Source organism: Molossus molossus, unplaced genomic scaffold, assembly GCF_014108415.1.
Source record: "Molossus molossus isolate mMolMol1 unplaced genomic scaffold, mMolMol1.p scaffold_m16_p_2, whole genome shotgun sequence".
NCBI classification, from domain to species: Eukaryota; Metazoa; Chordata; class Mammalia; order Chiroptera; family Molossidae; genus Molossus; species Molossus molossus.
In genome coordinates this window covers 63,254,868-63,277,330 of record NW_023425355.1, presented here as the reverse complement: position 1 = coordinate 63,277,330, position 22,463 = coordinate 63,254,868, and the positions used below count along the sequence as shown (strand labels likewise).

At 48.9% G+C, this 22,463-nt stretch overlaps 2 protein-coding genes across 8 annotated transcripts in view; one reads left to right on the top strand and one right to left on the bottom strand.

Moving 5' to 3' along the window:
* Nucleotides 1-7,131, top strand: part of ELF4 (E74 like ETS transcription factor 4) — a 46,295-nt gene extending 39,164 nt beyond the window's left edge. For all 5 annotated transcript variants that reach the window (XM_036270701.1, XM_036270702.1, XM_036270703.1 and 2 more), the window contains 5 exons: nucleotides 930-1,121; nucleotides 1,973-2,056; nucleotides 2,293-2,485; nucleotides 3,053-3,421; nucleotides 4,642-7,131. In XM_036270701.1, coding sequence (XP_036126594.1) covers nucleotides 930-1,121; nucleotides 1,973-2,056; nucleotides 2,293-2,485; nucleotides 3,053-3,421; nucleotides 4,642-5,446 — 1,643 coding nt within the window. In that variant the 3' untranslated portion in view covers nucleotides 5,447-7,131. The remainder of the gene's footprint in view (nucleotides 1-929; nucleotides 1,122-1,972; nucleotides 2,057-2,292; nucleotides 2,486-3,052; nucleotides 3,422-4,641) is intronic.
* A 6,698-nt stretch (nucleotides 7,132-13,829) lies between these two features.
* The window catches only part of BCORL1 (BCL6 corepressor like 1), a 67,572-nt gene continuing 58,938 nt past the window's right edge, over nucleotides 13,830-22,463 (bottom strand). For all 3 annotated transcript variants that reach the window (XM_036271537.1, XM_036271539.1, XM_036271538.1), the window contains 3 exons: nucleotides 20,554-20,631; nucleotides 19,057-19,210; nucleotides 13,830-15,611 (listed from right to left, as the gene is read on the bottom strand). In XM_036271537.1, coding sequence (XP_036127430.1) covers nucleotides 15,332-15,611; nucleotides 19,057-19,210; nucleotides 20,554-20,631 — 512 coding nt within the window. In that variant the 3' untranslated portion in view covers nucleotides 13,830-15,331. The remainder of the gene's footprint in view (nucleotides 15,612-19,056; nucleotides 19,211-20,553; nucleotides 20,632-22,463) is intronic.

Sequence of the window (22,463 nt, the reverse complement as noted above, 5' to 3'; positions counted from 1 at the left end):
AAATTGTGGTAAAATACGCATAAAATCGACCACCTTAACCATTTTTTAGTGTACAGGTCAGCGGTATTATGTCATTTGTATTGTGCAGCCATCACCACCATCCATCTCCAGAATGCTTCATCTTGCGAAACCGAAACTTTCTATCCATTAAACAACTCCCCTCCCCTCCCCCTCAGCCTCTGGCAATCACCATTCTACTTTCTTTCTCTATGAACCTGACTACTCTAGGTACTTCATATAAGTAGAACCATATGGTATTTGTCTTTTGGAGATTGGCTTATTTCACTGAGCATAATGTCCTCAAGGTCTGTCCATGTTGTAGCACATGTCACAGTCTACTTCCTTTTTAAGGTTGAATACTATTAACCAGGGTGACTCTCCTCCAGGACTCCCTCTGACATTTGCTCTGACTCCACAGGAGGATTCCTGGCCTTAACTGCCCCTTCCCAAAGGGACACTGGGATACAGTCACTAATATTCATTTATGATTCAACAGATATTTACCGAGTGTCTACATGTACCAGGCATCAATTTGCTGTGTGATCTTGGGCACATGCCCTGTCATCTCTGGGTCTCATTTTTCTCATCATGAAAGCAGAGGAATTGGGCTAAATGATTTCTAAGGCCCCTTCCAGTTGGAAAAATGAGTGAATAACTAAATCCAGGTGGCCCTTTACCCTGGGTGTCGCCTGGAACTTCCCCACTACTGGCAGTGGGCTCGAAATGTGGCGGCCGTGAACGGAGCCAGCTCTTGCCCACAGTTCTGCAGATGTTTCCTCTCCTCTTGGTGCAAGACACATGAGGTGTCTGCGGGTGTCTGCTACGTTTGGGGCTGAGGAGACTGGCACCTCTGCTCTCCCCGGGAGCCCACCATTCTCTGGAGCACTGGGAGACCGTGCTCCTACTCTGCGCTGGTCTTTCTTTTGTAGTCAGCACCTCTGAAATGCTTCCAGACTCAGACCCTGCTCCAGCCATCACTCTTCCCAACTACCTGTTTCCTGTCTCTGAGCCCAACGCCCTGAACAGGGCTGGTGACACTGGTGACCAGGAGGGGCATTCTCTGGAGGAGAAGGTCCCCAGAGAGGAAAGTGCCAAGAAGACTGGAAAATCAAAGAAGAGAAGTAAGAGAGAAAGAAGTGTGTGTGTGTGTGTGTGTGTGTTCAAGGGGGTGGGTGGTAGGAGAGGGGCAGTCATGGAAACCATAGGAGTGAGTGGGTCACAACCCAGAGACACATTAAGAAGACAGCCCTCTGGTATGCTCTAGCATGGCAGGAGTGGATGAAAAGGCCTCTCTTTGGTAAAACCTGGCCTCATCAGTTTGTCCAAAGCCTGACATTTCTCAGGCCATTCCTTTCTGCCCAGCATAGATGTAAACTCTTCCAGAACTGTCAATGATCCCAATGGGTTGAATCCTAGGCTGGGTGTTCAGACACCAGGCTTGGCCTTCGGCCAGTCCCTGGCCCCCTGGGGGCCTCTGCTGTATGCTTCTCATGCTTATCTTTCTACTAGGAGCTCATGGAGCCGAAGCCATATATGGAAGAGGACTTTGGGCTTTCCCAAGCCCCAGTGTTACTGATTTACTCGGGTGATGGCTGGTTGATACTGCTTCATCAGCATGGCAACCAAAACCCCGGTGTCACACTTACCTGCACAACAGTCACACCTTTAGGCTGCCTTTTCATTTAAAAAATTAGACTAAGTGGATTCTGATTTAAAGATGACTCATGTGCAAGCACTACATTGCCCCACGTCGTAGTGGTGTTCTGGTCTACTTTCGGGGCCTGAAAATGAGGGCAGACCAATGGGCAGGTGCACATACCTGAGGGCTATGACCAAGGAGAATGATCCTGGGCTCTTCCTTGTCTGCCTTGTCGCACCCAACTTGATAATCTCCAGACTCTCCTTCTGGTGAGCCTGGCCTGCACAATTACCATGGTCTCAGCTTCACCCTGCTCTTAACTTCTCCTCACAGTCCGGAAGACAAAGGGCAACCGCAGTACCTCACCTGTCACTGACCCCAGCATCCCCATACGGAAAAAATCTAAGGATGGCAAAGGTATAGCTGGGAGTCAGGAGAGGTGGGAAAGGCGCCGGGGTGCCTGGGCCCTCACCTTCAAGGAGTCCTTTGGTACTGAGGGCCGTGGGGGATACTTCAGTGAATGTGGGTTCATCCAGTGAGAGCCCATCTCCCCTTCCTAGGAGGCCTGCATGGGCATCGGGCGCAATCCTGCCTCCCTGCAGGGTCACGCCTCACTGTTCTAGGGGGTTCCTCCTTCCCCACCCTCTCTTCAGGCAACACCATCTATCTGTGGGAGTTCCTCCTGGCACTTCTGCAAGACAGGAACACCTGCCCCAAGTATATCAAGTGGACCCAGCGAGAGAAAGGCATCTTCAAGCTGGTGGATTCCAAAGCTGTGTCGAAGCTGTGGGGGAAGCAGAAAAACAAGCCTGACATGAACTACGAGACAATGGGGAGGGCACTAAGGTAGGAGCTGCTGGGGGCCTCTGCCCTGGGGGGTCACCAAACTCTTCCTATGTGCAAGGAAGCCCTCCTGCTGTAGGGTCTCCTAACATTACCGTTTGTTTGCCCCTAAGCCCACTTCCCAGGCTCCCCTCTGGAAGGAACAATTCCCTCCCTCTTGCAGCTCTGTTCTAGCCTTTTCTTTTTTGATAGAAGAGCATTTTAGGACCTCCCATCCCCAAGGTCTTGCTTCACATTCTTCAGGCCAGAGATCTAGGGAGATGGGCCAGAGTAACCCACAGCTGGTGTCTCAGGCTGGAAGACTGCTGAACCCCCCACCCCAATCATCCGTCCATCCTCCCCCATTCTTCACTCACCACCTGCCTTCTGCCTCAAAGCAGGGTGGGGTTGTCATTTGAAACCCCTTTTCATGGATCCTTTGAGTCCTCAGGAGCTCTCAGGAATTTCATAAAAGCTCTCCAAGGCCAAGAGTTGGCTTTATCCATTGCCCTTGTCCTTGAGCTCCCATCTGGCTCCTGGCCAGCCCTAGGGTGGTGTGTCCCCAACTAACTCTTCAACCCTTTTCCTCAGATATTACTACCAAAGGGGCATCCTTGCCAAAGTGGAAGGGCAGAGGCTGGTGTACCAGTTTAAAGAGATGCCCAAGGACCTAGTGGTGATTGAAGACGAGGACGAGAAAAGTGAAATCGCAGAGGCATCCCATAAGGCCTCCACCCCCTCCACCAGCACTGCCCGACGAGCCAGCTCCAGGGTGTCATCCAGAGCCACTCCCCAGGGCAAGGGAAGCCCTCCCTGGGAGAAGCCTAAGGTTCAGCATGTTAGTCTACAGCCATCTGCAAGTCTGGAATTGGGACTGTCTCCAGATGAGGAGACCCCCACTACCTCCACTGTGCTTGTCTCTCCACCAGAGGGCCATGCCAAACTCACCAAAGCTGTGAGGTAAGGGCACCCAAGTCTTTATGAGTCTTCCCTTAGTACCTGAAGCTGGGGAGCAGTTTTCAACTTCCTTTTTAATTTTTTTTTTCCTTTATTGGTTTTAGAGAGAGAGGAAGTAAGAGGGAGATAGAGACAGAAACATCAATGAGAGAGAACATCCATTGGCCGCCTCCTGCAGGACCCCCACTGGGGATCGGGCCCACAACCTGGGCATGTGCCCTGACCGGGAATCGAACCGGCGACCTCTTGGTGCATGGGTCGACGCTCAAACACTGAGCCACACTGGCCAGGCTGTTTTCAACTTCTTGCAAAGCTCTGCCATGTGTCCAGCCTCATGGGACCCTCTCAGAATCCCTGTGAAGCCAGTAGGACAGTTTTTGGTCAAGAAATAAAAAACAGCTTGCCCGTGGTCACACACCAAAGTAATGGCAAAGCCAGTGCTTCACCTGGCAGACTTCTGTCGCCAGCTGGGGCTGTTCCTGTTACCCCAGAGGGCTCCCCAAACAGCCAACATGGGCCTCCACATCTGGGCCTCTCCCACTCCAAAAAGAAACAACAGAGAGCGTCGGCCTGCGGTCCAGAGACCCGGGTTCAGTTTCCACTAAGGGCACGTACCCCGGTTGCAGTTTGTCCCCGGCCCTGGTGGGGGTCGTGTGGGTGGCAGCCACTCGATGTGTCTCTCTCACATCAATGTTTCTCTCTCTCTCTCTTCCTCCCTCTCTCCCTCTCGCTCTCCCTGAATATGAATGCAAAAGTGTCCTCCAGTGATTAAAAAAAAAAAAAAAAAAACAAAAAAACAGAGAATGTTATAGGGACACCCGCTTTCCTCGGGCCCTCCAGACCTACCTGGAAAGCTCTTGATACTTCTTGTCCATGCTAAGTGCTTCCAATTTTCTCTAAAAAGGTTGGGTTTTGTCTAGGTTAAGTACGTAGCTCTCACTACACTGGCATGAGTCTCTGAGGTGCTCTTCTAAGGAGAAAAGGCAGTAGAGTGGAGCAGTGAGGAACATGAGCTATGGAGTCAGAAAGCCTAGATGTGAGTCCCTGTTAGTAGCTGTGTGATCTAGGGCAAGTGGCACAACCTCTCTGTACTCAATAAATGTTAGCTGAAACAAAAACAAAGAAACGAAACACCGTAGGCTCCTTTCCTCCTGTGCCCTCTTTTCTAGCAAGTTGGGAGATGCCTCCTGCCTTATCCAAATCTGTTTTCTGTTTCTTCTCAGTGTTTCTTCAGTGCCCAGCAACATCCACCTAGGAGTGGCCCCTGTGGGGTCAGCCTCGGCCTTGACCCTGCAGACCTTCCCCCTGACCACAGTGCTAACCAATGGCCCTCCTGCCAGTACTACTGCTTCAACCCAGCTTGTTCTCCAGAGTGTTCCGCCTGCTTCAACCTTCAAGGACACCTTCACCTTGCAGGCCTCCTTCCCCCTGAACAGCAGTTTCCAAGACAGCCAGGTGGCAGCACCAGGGACTCCACTGATTCTCAGTGGCCTCCCCCAACTTCTGACTGGGGCCAACCGTTCAACCAATCCAACAGCACCCTCTGTCACAGGGGCTGGAGCAGCAGGGCCCAGCTCTCAGCCTCCCGGGACTGTCATCGCTGCCTTCATCAGGACTTCCGGTGCCACAGCAGCCCCTGGGGTCAAGGATAGGTCACTAAGACCCTCCTCATATGTGCAGGGCATGGTGTCTGGGGCCCCCATGGAGGGGCTACTTGTTCCTGAAGAAACCCTGAGGGAGCTTCTGAGGGATCAGGCTCACCTTCAGCCACTTCCAACCCACATGGTTTCAAGGGGCTCCCACAACCCGAGCCTTCTGGGAAACCAGACTTTCTCTCCTCCCAGCCGCCCCACTGTTGGGCTGACCCCGGTGGCTGAACTTGAGCTCTCCTCAGGCTCAGGGTCCCTGCTTACGGCTGAGCCTAGTGTGAACGCATCTGGAAGCCTACTGACTAGATCCCCAACCCCAGCCCCCTTCTCCCCATTCAACCCCACTTCTCTCATTAAGATGGAGCCCCATAACATATAAATGGAGGGGTCGGGGAAGTGTGACCCACCAGGCAAAGCTGAGAAGCATTTTCGTATGGACTGCATCTAGCAGAGACTGACTCCAGCAGCTCACCTGCCCTCACATTTCAGTGGAATGTCAATACACCAGACTCCCCATCCCTCACCTCTGCCTGACTTCACCATGGCCAAGCCATGCTCAGTTTGAGCATCCCTGGCATCAAACCATGGCCTTCAGGAGCCCTAAGGGATATACTTTTGTCAGGGTAATGGACTGATGTGGTGATGAAGGAACAACCTGAGAAGTTGGTGGCCAGGGCGGGTGCAGGGGCTTCACAGAAACATCTGTTTTTGCTTGGCCATGTTTCACCATCTATGTTCCCTCAGCAGGGAAGTTACTATCCCATATGTGAATATCTTGGTATGTATTTGTGTGTACTTATGGGTCTGTATCTTCGTTTCTTTGGAAAGGACGAGGGTGCAGCTGTGAATTCTTCAAGAATGTGTCTCTTTGTGCATCAGCTGCAGAGATGAGGATTTCTTTTAAGGAAAAGCATTCTCTAGTTCCCTTTGCACAAACCAAGATTCAGTTGTTCTGAGGCTATGGGGTGCAGGTTGGATACCCCGAATCTGGAGAGATGTCACGGAGCTGGGGCAGGTCCAGGGTAGAAGAGCTCCGATTGGTGTGTGTTGGAGCAACTACCGTTCTAAGGGACGGGAGAAGGCCAAGAGGGATAAAAGCATGAAGAGAAGAAAGGGAATTCAGCCCTGGGAAGCAGCCCCCCAGCCTAGACTGAGGCATTCTTCCTGGAGTTAGCCTTATTGCCCACCAGTCACTTGCCAGCATGCTTGGAAACCTTGACTACCCCAGAAAAGTGTACTGAAGGGTTAGACGGGGGCCAAGTGCCCCTTCAGGGTTAGACCCAGCCACCGTGTCCCCAGGCAGGGCTGAATTAATAATGTTTGCACTGAGGGCTGGGGCTGGAAGACCAGTCTTCGCACCTGTCCTACACCCCGAATCCTGGGTTCCCTCTTGAGTAATTTTGCTCCTGATATTTTCCTGCTGTCAGGCATTGCTTGGGATAGTTGTGTAGCAACGTAGATTGGATCTGCCTCCATTACTGCTCGTGCGTGCCTGCCCCCCAGCCAGCCTTCTTCTCACCTCCTAAGTTTGTCAGCACCAACCCTCTCTCACCACGACTGCAGCAGGCATTCACATGGCCCGTTACCCCGCTTCTCCAACTTTCACACCTGACCCTGATTCCGTCTTCACCAGGGAGACGGGAGCCAGTGAATGTGAGCTCCCAGGACACTTCTCCTCTCTCTCCTCTCTCTCTATGGCTTCTCGCTTCCCTCTTCCCTTTTTCTGAGGAAGGGTCAACTGATTCTCTCTTCAAGTCAACTCCTCACCTAGGGCCTGGATCTCGTTCCCTCTCCCTTCTTTGCATTAGCTTGCCTCACTCCTGCCAAGTGTAGGGGCAAAGCTAAGAGCTAAGACAGGTCAGTCTCAGAAACAATTGTTATCTGGTGAATTTGGTTAATGTGAATCAGTGCCTCAGGACCTCTGCTATGTCCTTGGTGCAAATCCATCCACTTGATCTAACTACCTCCCCAGGTTACTCTTCTCTCTCTCCTTTTGTTCACTGCCTACTATCGTCCTCTCCCACTCTTCTTGTTTTTCCCCAGGAGGGAACTACATACAGTTGTGCAGGTGTATTTATTACACATCTTCAGCACTTGGCATTAAAGTGCCTTTTTCTAATAAACCAGTTTATTTTAACAATTTCCTGATGGTGGAAAGTAAAGCATTTTGAAAAAGTGACCTTAAATATTTCTTTTTTTTTTGCATAAAGATGCTGCATGGGTTAGGGATGGCCCTGTCCCACTCACCCCAACTCCATAGGTCACTGATATTTTCATGGTGACATCAAATGTCTTCAAAGCTCTTGGCCCTCATGAGCCCTCATAGCATGTGACCCTACTTCCCATCACCTCCCACACTAGCCCGGCTCAACTGGACCCTCTGTCACCAATCTCTGCTGTGCTGGCTCCAGATCTACCCCTTTCAGTGTGGGTATCCCCCCAAGGTCTCATCCATGCTCTTGGCTCTGTATCACCTGTTTAGGGATGAGTCCAAAATCTAGAGCTACTGCCTCTACATTTCTCCTCAGCTCCTGGCTCACATGTCCAGGGGGTTGCTGGACATTTCACCTAGACGCCTGCCAGTTCCTCAAAGACAGCCCCTCTCCCAAAAGTCAATTTTGAAAGTTTCCACACACACATAAAACATTTCCAAGTTGCTCTGGCCAGTGTGGCTCAGTGGTTAGAGTGTCAGCCCATACATCGAAGGGTCATGGGTTTGATTCCTGGTCAAGGGCATGTACCTGGGTTGTAGATTTGATCCCCAGCCCTGGTTGGGGTGCATGTGAGAGGCAACCAATAGATGTCTCTCTCACATTGATGTTCCCCTCTCTCACCCCCACCGCCACACTCCATCCCTTCCACTCTCTCTAAAAACCAATGGGAAAAAATGTCATCGGGTGAGGATTAACAACAAAACCTTTCCAAGAAAAAAAAAGCTGTCATGACTTGCGTATTTTGGTTAATGGCGTCACCATTTTTCTGCCTAAGCTCAACGTTTCAGAGCCATCCGAATGTTGCCTTCACTTGACCCTGTCCCCTCCCCCATCTCCTGAAGTCCAGTGCCATTTGCCATGTCTCTCAAATCTCGCCTTTCTTACACGTTCCCAGAGCTTCAAACTACCCAGAGCTTATCCCCCTCTCCAGACACATCCAGAGCCCCACTGTGACCTGTCTTGTCCCCTCCAATCTGCCAGGGTACCAATTCTGATCTAAAAAGCCTTCACAGGCCCCTCATAGCCTACAGGTAGAGGTGATACTCAGAATAACCTCTAATTCATTCTGGGCAACTGGGCATTAACCCTTAATTTGTTGAATCGTGAGGCAGTCCAGGGATCCTGGAGGAAGGGTGGGAGGGCACTTTAGGGCTCAGGGCAGTAGTTCCCAAAGTATTTTGAGCTTATCATCAGCCCTGTCTCAAGTCCTGGGCCTTCCAGCAAGGTCCTTCACCATCGGATCCCATTTGACTTCCACAGTCATCTCTCACATTGCTTCCCCACCCCCAATATATTACTCCAGCCAAACTGATACGACTCACTGGCCCTTGAACAAGCCTCTGTTCAAGTTTCCCCCTTCTGTGTTCTTGCTTTATTTGGTTCTGCTCAACCAGAATGTTCCCCCCACCTTGTGAGTACCAACTGGATACTATCCATCCTTCAAGACCCAGTTCTTAGAAGTTGCCTTCCCTGAGTTATTTATTTGAAACTTATAGCAATTACCACTCGTTTGGCAACTGATCACAAACGGCTTGTGACATCTCTTGTTTATAATCACAAACTGTTACTTAAATCTTCAATGACCTGGACTTATTTAGTCTCCTCTTTCTGAGGAGTGGGTGACTATATCACCCATAGAGCAGGGCACACTACATACAAAGCATTTAGTGAGCATCAGCAATTACTGATTGAGCTGGTGAGTGATGGGGACCAAACTTTGAGGCAGGTGATGCTGACCTCCCCTCTGCACAGGCACTCACCCCAGGCGCTCCACTGCCCTGCACTCCCTGGGCTCAGTGGCCTCATGGCCCCCTGACCCCCAGCTTCCACACCTGAGTCGTTACTACTTTGAATGTCCTCTTCCTAAAGAAACGTCCCTGTCCAGTTTCTTTCCTAACTCAGTGTTAAATTAGCTAATATGATAAACTAACCTGTGCTGATATAGTTATGGGAGAGGGCCAGAGAACTTCAGGAGACAGGTTTCTTTTGACCAGGGTCGTGTGGCAACAACATCCCTGCCTTTGTGATGGTTTAATGGAGTCATTGCCCCCAGCAGCTGGTGTATTACTCCCCACTCTGGGCTCCCACAGCACTTTGTAAATACCTCTTACTGTAGCACTAAGCACATGGTAGGTCCTTAGTTACATGTGTATGTTTCCCCTCCAATAGACTGTGAGCTCCTCAAGGACAGGGACTATGTGTTAGTCACTGATGTATCCCCAGCGCCTAGCACAATGCCTGGCACACAGTAGGTGCTCAATAAATGTTTATTGAAAGAATAAATGAGTCCTGTATCTAATCATAGGGATTACAGCCCTATGCTATAGCAGGTAAGAGGGGAGGGAGAAGGACAGCCCATACTTGGGGACTCCCACAGCTTTTTTACTTCTCATATAACACTGCAGGCAGCTGCTTCCTTTGCCACAGTCTGTGGCCACAAGGAACCCAAGACTGCTTCCAGCTGTGCCTTGTTGTCACCAGGTGTTGTGGGCAACTCCTGAACTCCTGCCCTTTGCTGCTGCCCCTTCCTGGGTCAGCCTTGTGACCATTTCCTCATTCCTGGGTGAGACTGAGTGACAGAAGGATCAGGCCGGGTGGAAGGGGCAAGACAAGAAGTTATTTTCACAAACATAGGTCTTTCTGAACCCATCACATATTTTTAAAGATGTCATTGTCTTCAGCTCCAAAGCTACTGGATCCAAGGTGAGTCAGCTCACTCCCCTCCCTGCAGCTCCCAGAGCTGGGAGCCTCCAGAGCTTCGGCCCGGTCACGCCGGACGTGGGGGCCGAAGTCCAGTAGGGGGCGCTGTCCAGTCGAGGACCGCAAGCAGGTGTCACAGCAGAGCCCAGGGGAGAGGCAGCAGGGGCGGGGCCTGCCGCTCCTGGCAGAAGCAGACAGGGCGGCATCTTTAGTCCCTGTGCTCCCAACTCTGCCCGGGTGACTCCGGCCCCCGCCAAGGCCTTCCGTTGCTCTGAAGCTTCCAACTTTCTCCGGGCTCCCGCCCCCTCCACTTTCCGGGGGTAATGTAGCACTCGATTGAACGCCTTCTCCCCATTGGCTGGTCGTGCCCTGGCTCCGCCCCTGCGGCCCCCTTTCCCAGCTTCCCTGACCAACAGGTGAGCACCCTGTGGGCCCCGCAGCCCAACTGCCACGCTCTCCCCACTAGTGGTGCGAGTGCTCCCCGGGCCGCCGCCCCGGCCTGGCCCACTCCCCTCAATGGCTTGTCTTCAACGACACTTGCACGCAGCGCCGCTTTCTACCTTGAAATCGGAAAGCGATCAGGGTGGCCGCGACATCCGCTCGCCAGCAGAGGGCCCCGGCTGCCCTCTCCGGGAGCCCGGAGATGCATCAGCGCCCAGCGGTCCCACGCTGCAGGCTGGCCAGTGCCCCTCGGGATGGAAATACGTGGTCTAGGGAACACATGGAGCTTCGGCCCGGCCGCTTGCGGGGTCCAGAAGGCCAGAGCACTACACCCCCCACCTCCCGCTAAGCAAGACGACCCCATTCTCCCTTACACACACACACACACACACACACACACACACACACGCACGCGCGCGCGCGCACCTGATTGGGGGTAGGACACAATAAAAACACCTAACAAGTTTACCCCATTGTAGGCTAGAATACGGAAGGGGCAAGAGTTCACCCATCCACCCAAATAGGGATGCTGAGATAGCGGATGGTCCTTTCTCTAGGAATATGGACACTTAAACAGGACCTGCGTTTCAACGCCACACCCCAAAGCAGAACAATCTGGTAAGACCGTCATTAACTGTAGGCTCATGAACTCAGGCATGTAGGAGGAACTTAGGCTAAACAGACTTGTTTACTCAGTATGATTATCTTCTGTAGTCGGTAAACTGAGAGCCCCATTTGGCAGATGGAGCAACTAAGGTTTGCAAACATTAGGTTCTTTCCCAAGGTTAACCGACCGAGGTGGTTAAGTGGTGGAGCTAGACCTTTCCTCTAGGCCACACTGAAGGATTAGGAAGTCATTTAATAAGAGGCCACTGTCCTTACCCCAATCTGTACCAGGGATGCAGATTTCATATCAGGGTCCATACCTCCTGCTTTGATCTTCCCACCCTGGCTGAAGGGCAGGGAAAGGACTCTAAGAAAGAAAGGTGTGGGGAAAGGAACCCAAAAGCAAGGAAAGAAGAAACTATTGTTTGGTTCCACTTTTAACTCTGCCTCCTTCCTCCAAGGGAATAAAGGGGTGTGTGCACCCACATAACCAAACCCAAATTCCAGTAGCTGTCCCTGGCTCCTCAAAAGACCATTGCCTATTTACTTGTGTCATTCTGACTGCCCACGCATGGCCTTCCTGCCTTAGAAGTAAATCCTTGTAGAACCCCCCCACCCCCACCACTTTTTTTCTTTTTAAATCAAGCAATTGCCTTTTCCTCCCTCTGCCCATCCGGTCCCGCCTCCAACACATTTTTTAAAACCAATTTATTAAAATAAAACAAATCACGGTCACTACCCACCTAAAACAAAAGGCCAACCTGTGCTCCTTGGGATGGCCAACAGGACACCTGCATCCTCCCTCCCTATCTGTCCCTTCCAGCTGCAGTGACACTAAAGTGGGTTGTAGTTTCCTGTACATACTACCTTCTTTGTACCCAAGCCTTTGCTCAGACTATCTCCTCTGTTCAAAGATTTTTCTTTGCCACCCCTAGTTCCTACTTTTCTACTAAAGTGTATGGGCATCACCTCTCCCAGAAAGTCTTTCTGACTACCCCAGTGCCCTTGCTCATCTAGCTGAGTCTTTGCATTCACCCCATGGCTTTCATGACCTATTGACATATCTGAGTTCTTACCTGCAAGTGCCAAACAGAGGACTGACATGGAATCAGTACTGTTGAGGTTATTTGGGAACCTGAGAAAGTAACTATAACTACAGGGCCTTGGGATCAATAAGTACAGAAGCAAAGACCAGTAAGAATCATTCATGCTGGGGCTCAAAGGGTATAATAATCTTCCATCTGGTCAGAAAGTCTCGGGTTGAGGACTTGAGCAAAAGAGCAGCTCACAGTTCTTTCCTGGGGATGGCTGGCCTCCAGTTGGCCAGTTATACAGATCTCCTGGCTATACACTGACAGGGCTCTCCGGAGACCTAAACTACAATGAGAAACCCTAAGAATACTACACATTATGGAGACAGTGGTCAAAGGGAATCATAGCTTCTACCACTGTTTTTCAGAAGTGGGAAGAAAAGTTCTAAAATCCAGGACATCTAGGCAAGTTGAGCATCTTGCCTCCATAATAGCTGGATCTTAGGCAACCAAAACCTTGGAAAGTCTGCACTATGTGGGTGGGCAGCCAGGACACAGGCACAACAGTGAGGGCTGTGGTAAGACCTTGCAGTCAGATGTCAGTGTGGGTGGTCCAGGACAAGAAGAGAGCCATGAGGCAGGTGATTTCCTTGAGTTAGAGAGGACCATACCTCATAGCCACCTAAAAAAAGGTTCCTGCCCTGGCCGGTTTTGCTCAGTGGTTAGAGCATCGGCCTGTGGACCAAAGAGTCCCAGTTCGATTCCAGCAAGGGCACGTACCACCTCCTTTGCAGTTAGTCCCAGGCCCCTGTTGGGGTTGTGCGGGTGGCAACCAGTCAATGTGTCTCTCATCAATGTTTCTCTCTCTATCTCCCCCTCCCAGTCTGTCTGAAAATACATGTAAAAATATCCTCAGGTGAGGATTAAAAAAAAAAGGGCCCCTCCCTCCAATGTGCACGCACATGCACGCACACACACACATACCCTAAACCAGCGGAGGTAAGCAATTCTCCCCACCAGCCCACTCCCAGGACTTGCCCCTCCCTTTCCTTTTCTTTCCAGATTTTGCCCCCAATGACCCAAGTGTTCACTAGCCACTCTACCTTGTCCTCCTTCATTACACCCTTAAGGCCCCAAAATTACAAAGCAGGATCAGGTGTTTCCCCTCTGACTTCCTCAAGATGTCCATCTTCTTTAAAGACGAAAAAGCCAAGATAGGAGGAGAGTACAGAGAGACAGGAGACAGAAGCCCTGACACAGGTTTTTCAGTATGCAAGTGTTTTTGACTCCACAGCCAGTTGCTTAAAATGAAACATAAAGGGCAGCCAGAAATACACACCCAAATGCAAAAAAGTAAAGGCAAACATAAAATAAACCACAAAATACCATGAACCCCAACAAAACAAAAAAATTAAAACCCCAAACCTCAACATTTATATGTGTGTGTGTGTGTCACACACACATATATATACACATATATGTGTGTGTGTGTATATATATATACATATGTATATATATATATATATATATATATATATATATATTTGTTGTTTTCAAAGGGAGAACAACCGTTCCAAACCAACTGGGCAGTATGTTGGGGGTAGGGAGCAGTCCTACAGAAGGGGGCTAAGAACCTCCCCCTGGGAACAAAGAACAAACACAATACAAAGAAAATAACCACCAATGCTCCCGAATGGGTCAGGAGTCTCCAGAGAACAGATTGTCCTCATCCTCAAACTGGCTTTTTTTGTGTTTTTTTTTTTTTTTGGTCTTTTTTTTTCCATTTTCTTCTTTTGTTGTTGTTTTAGCACCTGTACAATAAAACTGTACCATCTCCAACCAGAGCTGGCCACAGTTAGGCCCTCCTGCCTTTGGATGGCACACACTCTCTACAAGGATTGTTCGGAAAAATAGCAATTGGTAGAAAAATAAGAACAAGAGTGGGAGAGAGAATTCCAAACAGAGGGGTGGGGACAGGGAAGCAGCCCAAGCTCCATCTTTCTCCCCAAACAAGCCCAGTGCTGGAGTCCACGCACTCAGCCCCGGGTCCTGCCCGAGACCAGGCTCCTGCCCTCGCCTAGGAAACAGCTGAGGCCTGGATTTCACACCTGGCAGTCAACTCCAGAGCCCTCTATAGATTCCAAAGAAGAACAGTGGGCAGAGGGAGAAGGAGGGAGTAGAGAGAGGAATGGGATCCTATGAGTCTGGTGATGGAGAGAGATGGGGGGCAAGGGTTGGGAGCTAAGAGGCTCAGTATCCAGAGAGAGCAAGGGCAGATAGGGGTGGGTGGCTGGAGGTACAGGGGGGATAGCTGCAGGAACACACCCATATTGTGCACTCTGAGGGGAGCAGTGAAGAAAACGTGAGGAGGGGTCTACCTTATCCTTCAGACCCATTCTAGACTCTCCTCTACTAGTCATTCATTAACCCCTCACTCCCACAATCCTGTCTCTTCCCCAGTAAACACTTATGTGAAGATAGCAGGGCTGCTGCAAAGGGTAGAGGGCGATGAAACAGAAAAAACTGAGGGTAAGGGAGCACCAAAGTCTCAGGATTTACCCCCAAACCCCCAGCCCTGGGCCAGCACCAGCCACCTTCATTAGTCACAAGTGGATGGCCCACAACCCTCTCCGCCCCCTCCCCAGTGGGGGGGGGGTACCCTGGGAGTAACTATGTCAGAGGGAGGGAGGGAGCAGCTCCAGATTATCAAGAGAAAAACAAAGAAAGGAGGTGAAGAAAGTCCCTCAATACAAGTTGTCTCAAATTATCACAGTGATACAGACTTATCAGAAACCAATGAAATACAAATTAAATACTAATAAAATAAATACTATGGAAGACAGAAGAACACAGGGGAATGGGAGGGGTGCTCAGAGATTTAGGCTTTTCTCCTTTCTCCTCCAGACAGGCCATTGCCACCCAAGGCCCAGGTTTGGTCTTGGTCATATACAAGGAGGCCAGTCCAAGGGACCCCGATGCCACCTCCCACCACCCCTGGGACCTCCTGTCCTCAGATATGGAGTTTAACTTTCCACCCCCATCATCAACCACACAACAATAATGATGACAGGGAGATGAGAACTAATTGTAACCCCCCCCACAAAAAAAAAAAAAAAATCCAGTCACTAATGCTGGCATTGATAAGGCGGCTTCTTGTTGGTCCGTATTATTGCCTCATTCTGCAGTCTGGTGCTAGGTGGGGGAAAAACATGGGAGGTGGGGAAGGGTAAACTTGGGAGGAGAAAGAAGAAAAGGGAGGAGCTGTTTTCCCCATCAACTGTTCCAAGGGTGGAACTCCACCTCGGACCCCAGGAGCCGAAGTATCTCAGGCTCATACCGCACCAACTCCACAGTCTCAGAGGAGCCTGGGGGGCATTCGTCCATGGCTCCAGGCCTCTCTGCAGGGGTCAGCAGCTGACTAGAAGCCACCTGCCTGTAGAACTCAGCCTTGGGCAAGGTGGTAATTTCAAAGTGCGGGAACCGAGCCTGAAAGATCCTTGAGGAAAGCTTCAGCCTCTTCAGGATGTCAGTAAAGAGAAACCAGTTGCAGGGCCTGGAAAAGGCAAGGATGGGAGTTAGGGAAGGGGGCTGAGGGGAAGTGGCAGACATGCTGGGAGCACTCTGGAAGGCACAGGAAGACTACCAGTCTGGCTACTCCCCAATACTCCAGAGGCTCCTTGGGTGTAGCTGAGGCAAAAATCGTCTCTTACCTGCTTCGCTGGCTAGCACAGCTTTCAGCTAAATGGCAAGCATTCAACCCACTTCCAAAAAGTGGGAGCAGGAGGGAAAGGAGCCTTCCAGAACCTAAAGCTCTTAGCAGGTTTCCCTAGGCCTGTACTGGCACCATGACCTACAATGTACCATGTGCTGGGATCAGTTCTCCTCCCCACTCCTTGCCAGCCCCGCTGGCTTCCTTTGCCTTTTCTCCCTCCTGCTTCTCCTGCGTCCTTGTTCTCCAAGATCTTCCCCAGCAGAGGGGGGTCATGGAGAAAGGCCGAAACTGCGGGTAATCCAAAAGGCATTTCTCTTTGGCTCTGGAATGCATTAGACAAGTTTTTTCTCCAGCGGCAGCACCATCGTTTCTTCAGGGCCAGAGCTCACATTACAGCCAGTCTGCCTTTGCTGAGCACACTCGACTGGGTGGCAGCCTGGAGACAGCTGGGAGGGGTGCTGGAGACGCCAGCCACAGGCCCACTGCTTGCATTGCCTAGACCAGGAAGAAATGCTGCACCCCATGTCAGTGGTCCCTGTTTCCAGGGCTTTCCCCTCTTGCCATTCCGCTGTCCCACATCCAGCCTTCACCACTTTTGGCCTGGACTATATTACATCAGCCTCCTAACTAGTTTCCTGCTTCCAAGAGTCACTCTTCTGCCCCCCACCCGACTGGTTCCTCTGTTACTATTAGTTTTCTAAAAAGAAAATATGACCTGCTCACTCATTCCCTAAACAACTTTCAATGGACCCCCAGTACTTCCAGCAAAAACAAAAAAAAACCCTCCAAATTCTTTGGCATGATATTATGCAAGACCTTCCAAACATCATGACCCCATTCAACCTCTTCAGCCCAATCTCCACCCAACACTCTCTCTCTCTCTCTTTCTCTACTCCCCCCAGCCACCCAGTGCCAGCGAAGGATTAGCCATGCTTTCTGAACTTCCTGAACTTATATATCTCAGTGCCTTTGCACATGCCACGCCCTTCCTCTTCTTCTCTTCTCTGGCCTGGTTCAGACACTATCACCTGGAAGCCTTCCTTCAGTGTAACTAGTTGTTGCGCATCCCACTTTCTACAGTCTCTGGCACTTGGCTCACACCCCTATTGTACTACTTATAATGGAGCCCATTTCGGACAGGATACAAAAGAAACAGTGGTTCTCTCTGTGGCATAGGAATAAATGGGGCTTTGGGTGGACTGGACTGTTATTTTGCACTTGATACTCTTTTGAACTGTTTGAGTTGTTTAAAACAATAAATCTGCAACCTGGTTGGTGTGGCTCAGTGGATTGATTGAGCGTCATTCCATGGACTGAGAGGTCTCAGTTCAATTCCCGGTCAGGGCACATGCCTGGGTTGTGGGCTCGATCCCCAGTAGGGGGCGTGCAGGAGGCAGCCGATAGATGTTCCCCTCGCGCATCAATGTTTCTCTCTCTCCCTTCCTCTCTCTCTAAAAAATCACTAAAAATATATTTAAAAAAATAAATCTGCTTAGGACATTTGGTCTTTTATTACAGTTAATTATATACCCATCTATCTCCTCCACTAGACTAGAGACATTTTGAAAGGCCAGAGATGTATTCTGGTCCTCAGCATTTGACCTGGTATAACTGCTTAACACGTTTATGGAATTGAAGGTTCTGTGTAGCGCCTAAAACTTCCATCAAGACCTACAATTCTTATCCCTAATGAGTGCAAACTCTGTCATCTCACACAATCAGAGAATGAAGTGTTCTGAGTTAAGAGAAAGGGACTACAGATGCCATATACTTGGACCATCAAAGAATGGAAAACCCCCTATAACACTGAAACTAGTGATCAGAATTCAGTTTTGCTTTGATGATGCAGAAGGCACTTCTGAATCCCACAGGGCCTCAGAGTCATTGTTCCACACCCCCCTACTTCTTGAAAAACATACAATTTTCACATTGTGCTGCAGCTGTGGGAAGGGCAGACTCAGAAGAGGTGCTGGAAGATGTAACATCAGGAAAACCGTTACCCATACCAAGCTCTTGACCAAACACCTGCCTGCCACCCTGCTTGCTGAGCAGCGTGCAGCCCTGGTTGCCTGTGTTTGTCCACATCAAAAGCACACTACCCTGGTCCTTTTACTGTCTGGGGCCCAAGATCCTGTTTCAGAGAAGGAGGTACTGAATACTTTGGAGGAATTAATTAACTGTGCAATACTATATCCCCAAGGCCCAGCTCCGCCCTCAGGGATCAGTTTATGCCCAGAAGAATACGGACCAAAAGCCCCTGAAACTTGATCCCTACTAGTGTCATCATATAGGCTATTTTTATTCTTATCAGGCCATGGGGGAAGGGATGCAAAGAAACTGTAGTTCAATGGTTAGAGTTCTCAACAGAGGGACTTGTTTGAAGGGTTCCTAACCCACTGTCCATCCCTCTCTCTACCATGTGCACTTTGTGGGTTTTCACTAAAAATAAGGATCTGATATTTTAAGAATAGATAGCAGAGGAAAAGTATCCTTAAAAGTATTTGCAATGGTGTTTGAAATATGTAAAGAAGAGACCAAGAAGAAAATACTTGGTGAAGGCTAAGAAAAAAGGGACAATTCTTATTGCATCTTCCCAACCAGCACTGCCACACACTGCCATATGGTGAACCCAACAAGAACCACGGCCCTGCAGGCTGTCCAACCGCCTTCTGAATCCTCAAATAGAGATTAAATTGGGTTCAGTCTGATGTTAAGTGTCACGTAAATTCTCTTCTCTGAAAATGGGTAATCCCTGTTATAACATACATGTTAATCTGAGATGACAGCACCAATGCCATCATCTCGCCAGCATTAAGGCTATGAGAAACCAGCCTGTGGATTACTTAAGGACCCCAGTGGCTCCATACCTATTGCAACCGTATGTCCTGGCTTTTCCTAGAATCTTGATTTCAAATATTCTGTCTGGCTGTCCCCAGAAAGCACAAAAATTTCCCAGAGATTCTAATAGTTCATCAGCCCAAATATCTCCCAAATCATCTCTTATACCCAGGGACAGCACAAAAATCCTTCAAAGAGTGATTCTAGATTTGGGGTTTGGGAAATAAATACAGGCAATATATCTAGAGTGTACAGCCTCTATTGTGAACATAACCAAAGTGGGCTGGAAAGTCAGGCTGGCCTTGGTCATAAAGTATCTTTTTCATGTTCCAGCATTTGTTCTCCAGGTCTTAGATTCCTTCTGGAGAACTCTACCCTTCCAAGGGAGGCAGGCCAGGGGTTGTCAGGATCCTGGCACTCAGTCTCTACAGATCTCTCAAACACTTACCCATGGGACACTGACACTTGGAGGTTGTAGCAAGGAAGAAGAGGCTTGTCTGAGAGCTCAAACATAAAATCATCCTTTTCCCCATCATCTCCTTCATGATCAGAGTTCCCAGGGGGATTATGTAGGAGGTCACAGGCAAACCCTTCTTTTTCCTCTGTAAGGAGAGCACACAGGGAATTATGACTTAGCTAGATACACAAAACCAAAGAGCAGAAATGTTCCAGTAAGACAAAGGGGTATAGGCCTGGCTGGTGTAGCTTAATTGACTGGAGTATTGTCCTCTGCACTGATATATCACGGGTTAGATTCCTGGTCAGAGCACATGCCCAGGTTGCGGGTTCAATCCCTGGTTGTGGCTTGTACAGGGAGCAACCAATCAATGTTTCTCTTACATCGATGTTTCTTTCTCTTTCTCTCTAAAAATCAATGGAAACATCCTCACGTGAAGATTTAAAAAAAAGGACAAAGGGGTATGAAGGTGGGTGATTAGAAGATAAACAACAAGCCTACAGACCCCTGGCCAGGGCCAAGGTTTAATGACCCTGTGGCCATCCTTGAGAGGGCACATGAAAGTTCGAGCCCTGGAAGATAGTGATCTTCTGTGGCCAGAGATTCATTATACTACTCCACCTTTCACTTGGAGAAAAGCAAGGTGATGTGAAGGATGAGCTGCTCAGATGTTGCAGATGAAAGCCTGAAGGTACCATCACAGTCAAGTCAAAGGCAAGACAAAAACACCTGTCCTTCACTTCTCCCAGTTTTCCCAAATCACCCCAAATGCCTACTGGAATTTCCAAAATCCCAGAGGGGGCTTGGCTGGTTCCCTTCCCCAGATATGAGTTTGGGTGTGGTTTATTTCACTCCATCCCAACCTTCTCCTGCTCCAGTTTCCCCTAAGTTTAGGGGTTGGCACCTCCTCAATTTGCAATGCCTGGCCTGATGGTGAATGATAGATGACGGACACAGATAAAGACTGGCTGCTCTTATAAGAGAGGAAAACTTGGGCCAGAAAGCTAAGGGTTCAGGAGACAGCAGCTATCTCAGAAACCGTGCACATTGTGGGGCCAGGCGAGGGAGGGAATGGCAGCTGCCAGAAGAGGGACTGGGTCCCTCTTGAATGTGAACAATACCACAAAAGGTGACAATGTGCATAGGGGCGGTGTTTCTGGCAGGGTTAGGACAAAACAAGGGAGGAGAAAAGAACCTTAGAAGAGAGCGAATTAAAAATAAATACCCAGAGTGGGGAGTGGTAGAGGGCTAATGGTAGCCTTTTCCAAATAAGTGGCATCTCCTAGTTTAAGATATGAGTTCTGAGTTTGGGGGAGGCTTGCACTAAAGTTTAGGCTGAAAGGGTCTGTAAGCTACTAACAGGGGAAGAAGGGCTACCTCAACAGGGTCACTCCTGCCTTTAAGAATTAGTGAAATACAAAACAAATCTCAAATCTGTGAGCCATACACAGGGGTGGGGATGGGGGAAGAATCCTACTGCAAGCTTACCCAATACAGAACTGCTGTAAAAGTCCCAGGATACACCAGGATCACCCTCTGCCCGGCCCTGAAGATCCGAGAGGTGATCTGATAAAAGAAGAGAAGGCAATGAGACAAGGAGGGTAGGCTGGATAAAGAATCTGAAGCAAAGTATTTCCACATGGGGCTAGGAGAATGGGACAAGGGAAGGACCACAGGAGGGCCTGGGAGTGATGAGAGAGTGATATGCTTCTGGTTGTCAATCAGAGATTGCAAACCAGCAGCCAGGAGCCAAATCTAGCCCACTGACCACCTGAGGTTTGGATCAGTGTTTTAAACCAAAAAATAAATAACAATAATAATAATAATAATTAACGTCCAGCATTTTATTTATTTTGTTTTTATTTGTATTTTTGATCTTTATTGTTGAAAGTATTACAGATGTCCCTCCTTTACGTCCAGCATTTTAAAATTGAGAGATTTCACTTAAAAAAATCCAGATTTTCAACTTTTCTTGAAAAAAAATATCAGAAGATCTGGCAATACTGAATCCACATTCCTGCATGTCAACAGTTGGCTGGAGGGAGAGGCGACATGTGCAGTTCTCTAATTCAACAGTCCCCACCCAGACTTCTCTGTTTCTCTTACAGGATCAGCCTGAAGGCATTTAGGTCTGGGATCCCTGCTTTAAATGGAGCAGGACAATTGCTCTGCCAGCAGAATTCTAGCTAGACCTATGGTTACAATGTTCATTTATCCAATTATGATCTTCCTGAATTAAAAGTAAGAGAAGGAAGAACAATTACTGTTTCATCTTTGAAAAACATCTAGAAGATGGCCAAGTGTATCCTCACAAAAAACCTGCTTCTACTTACTCCTAGATATAGACCCACAAGAATTGAAAACGGGTGTTCAAACAAAAACTTATAACCAAATGTTCACAGCAACTCTATTCACAATAGCTCCAGAGTGGAAATAACCCAAATGTCATTCAGCTGATAAAGGGATAAACAAAATGTGGTATATCCATACAATGGAATATTATTCAGTCATAGGGAGCAATGATGTGCGGCTACGTGCTCCAATTTATTTATTTATTTTTTATTTAAAAACATTTTTTTTTCTTTATTGATTCTAGAGAGAGAGGAAGGGTAAGGAAGAGAGAGATAGAAACATTGATGATAGAACATCAACTGGCCGCCTCCTGCATGCCCCCACTGGGGATTTGGCCCACAACCTGGTCATGTGCCCTGACTGGGAATCGAACCGGTGATCTCTTGGTGCATGGGTTGACGCTCAACCAGTGAGCCACACCGGCCAAGCTACATGCTCCAATTTAGATGAAACTTGAAAACACCATACTAAATGAAAGAAGCCAGACACAAAAGGCCACATATTGTATGATTCCATGTATATGAAATATCCAGAACAGACACATTTATAGACACAGAGAGCAGATCGGCGGTTGGGAGGGAACAGGAAATGACTGCCTAATGGGTACAGGGTTTCCTTTGGGGGTGATGAGAAAGTTCTGAAACTTGATAGTGGTGATAATGGTGATAGTTGCACAAAATTGTACTTAATATCACTTAATTGTACACTTTAAAATGATTAGAATAGTAAATTGTGTTGTAAGTACTTTACCACAATAAAAAAATTTTAAACCACCTTTTGCTTACTTGATCTGAAGACAGACATAAGGTCACCACTTAGCCTCCTTGTTTCCTACCTCAGCTTCATCCAGTGCAGTGGTTCTCAACCTTCCCAATGCCGTGACCCTTTAATACAGTTCCTCATGTTGTGGTGACCCCCAAGCATAAAATTATTTTCGTTGCTACTTCATAACTGTAATTTTGCTACTGTTATGTCTTAGGCGACCCCTGTGAAAGGGTTGTTCGACCCTCAAAGGGGTCGCGACCCACAGGTTGAGAACCGCTGAT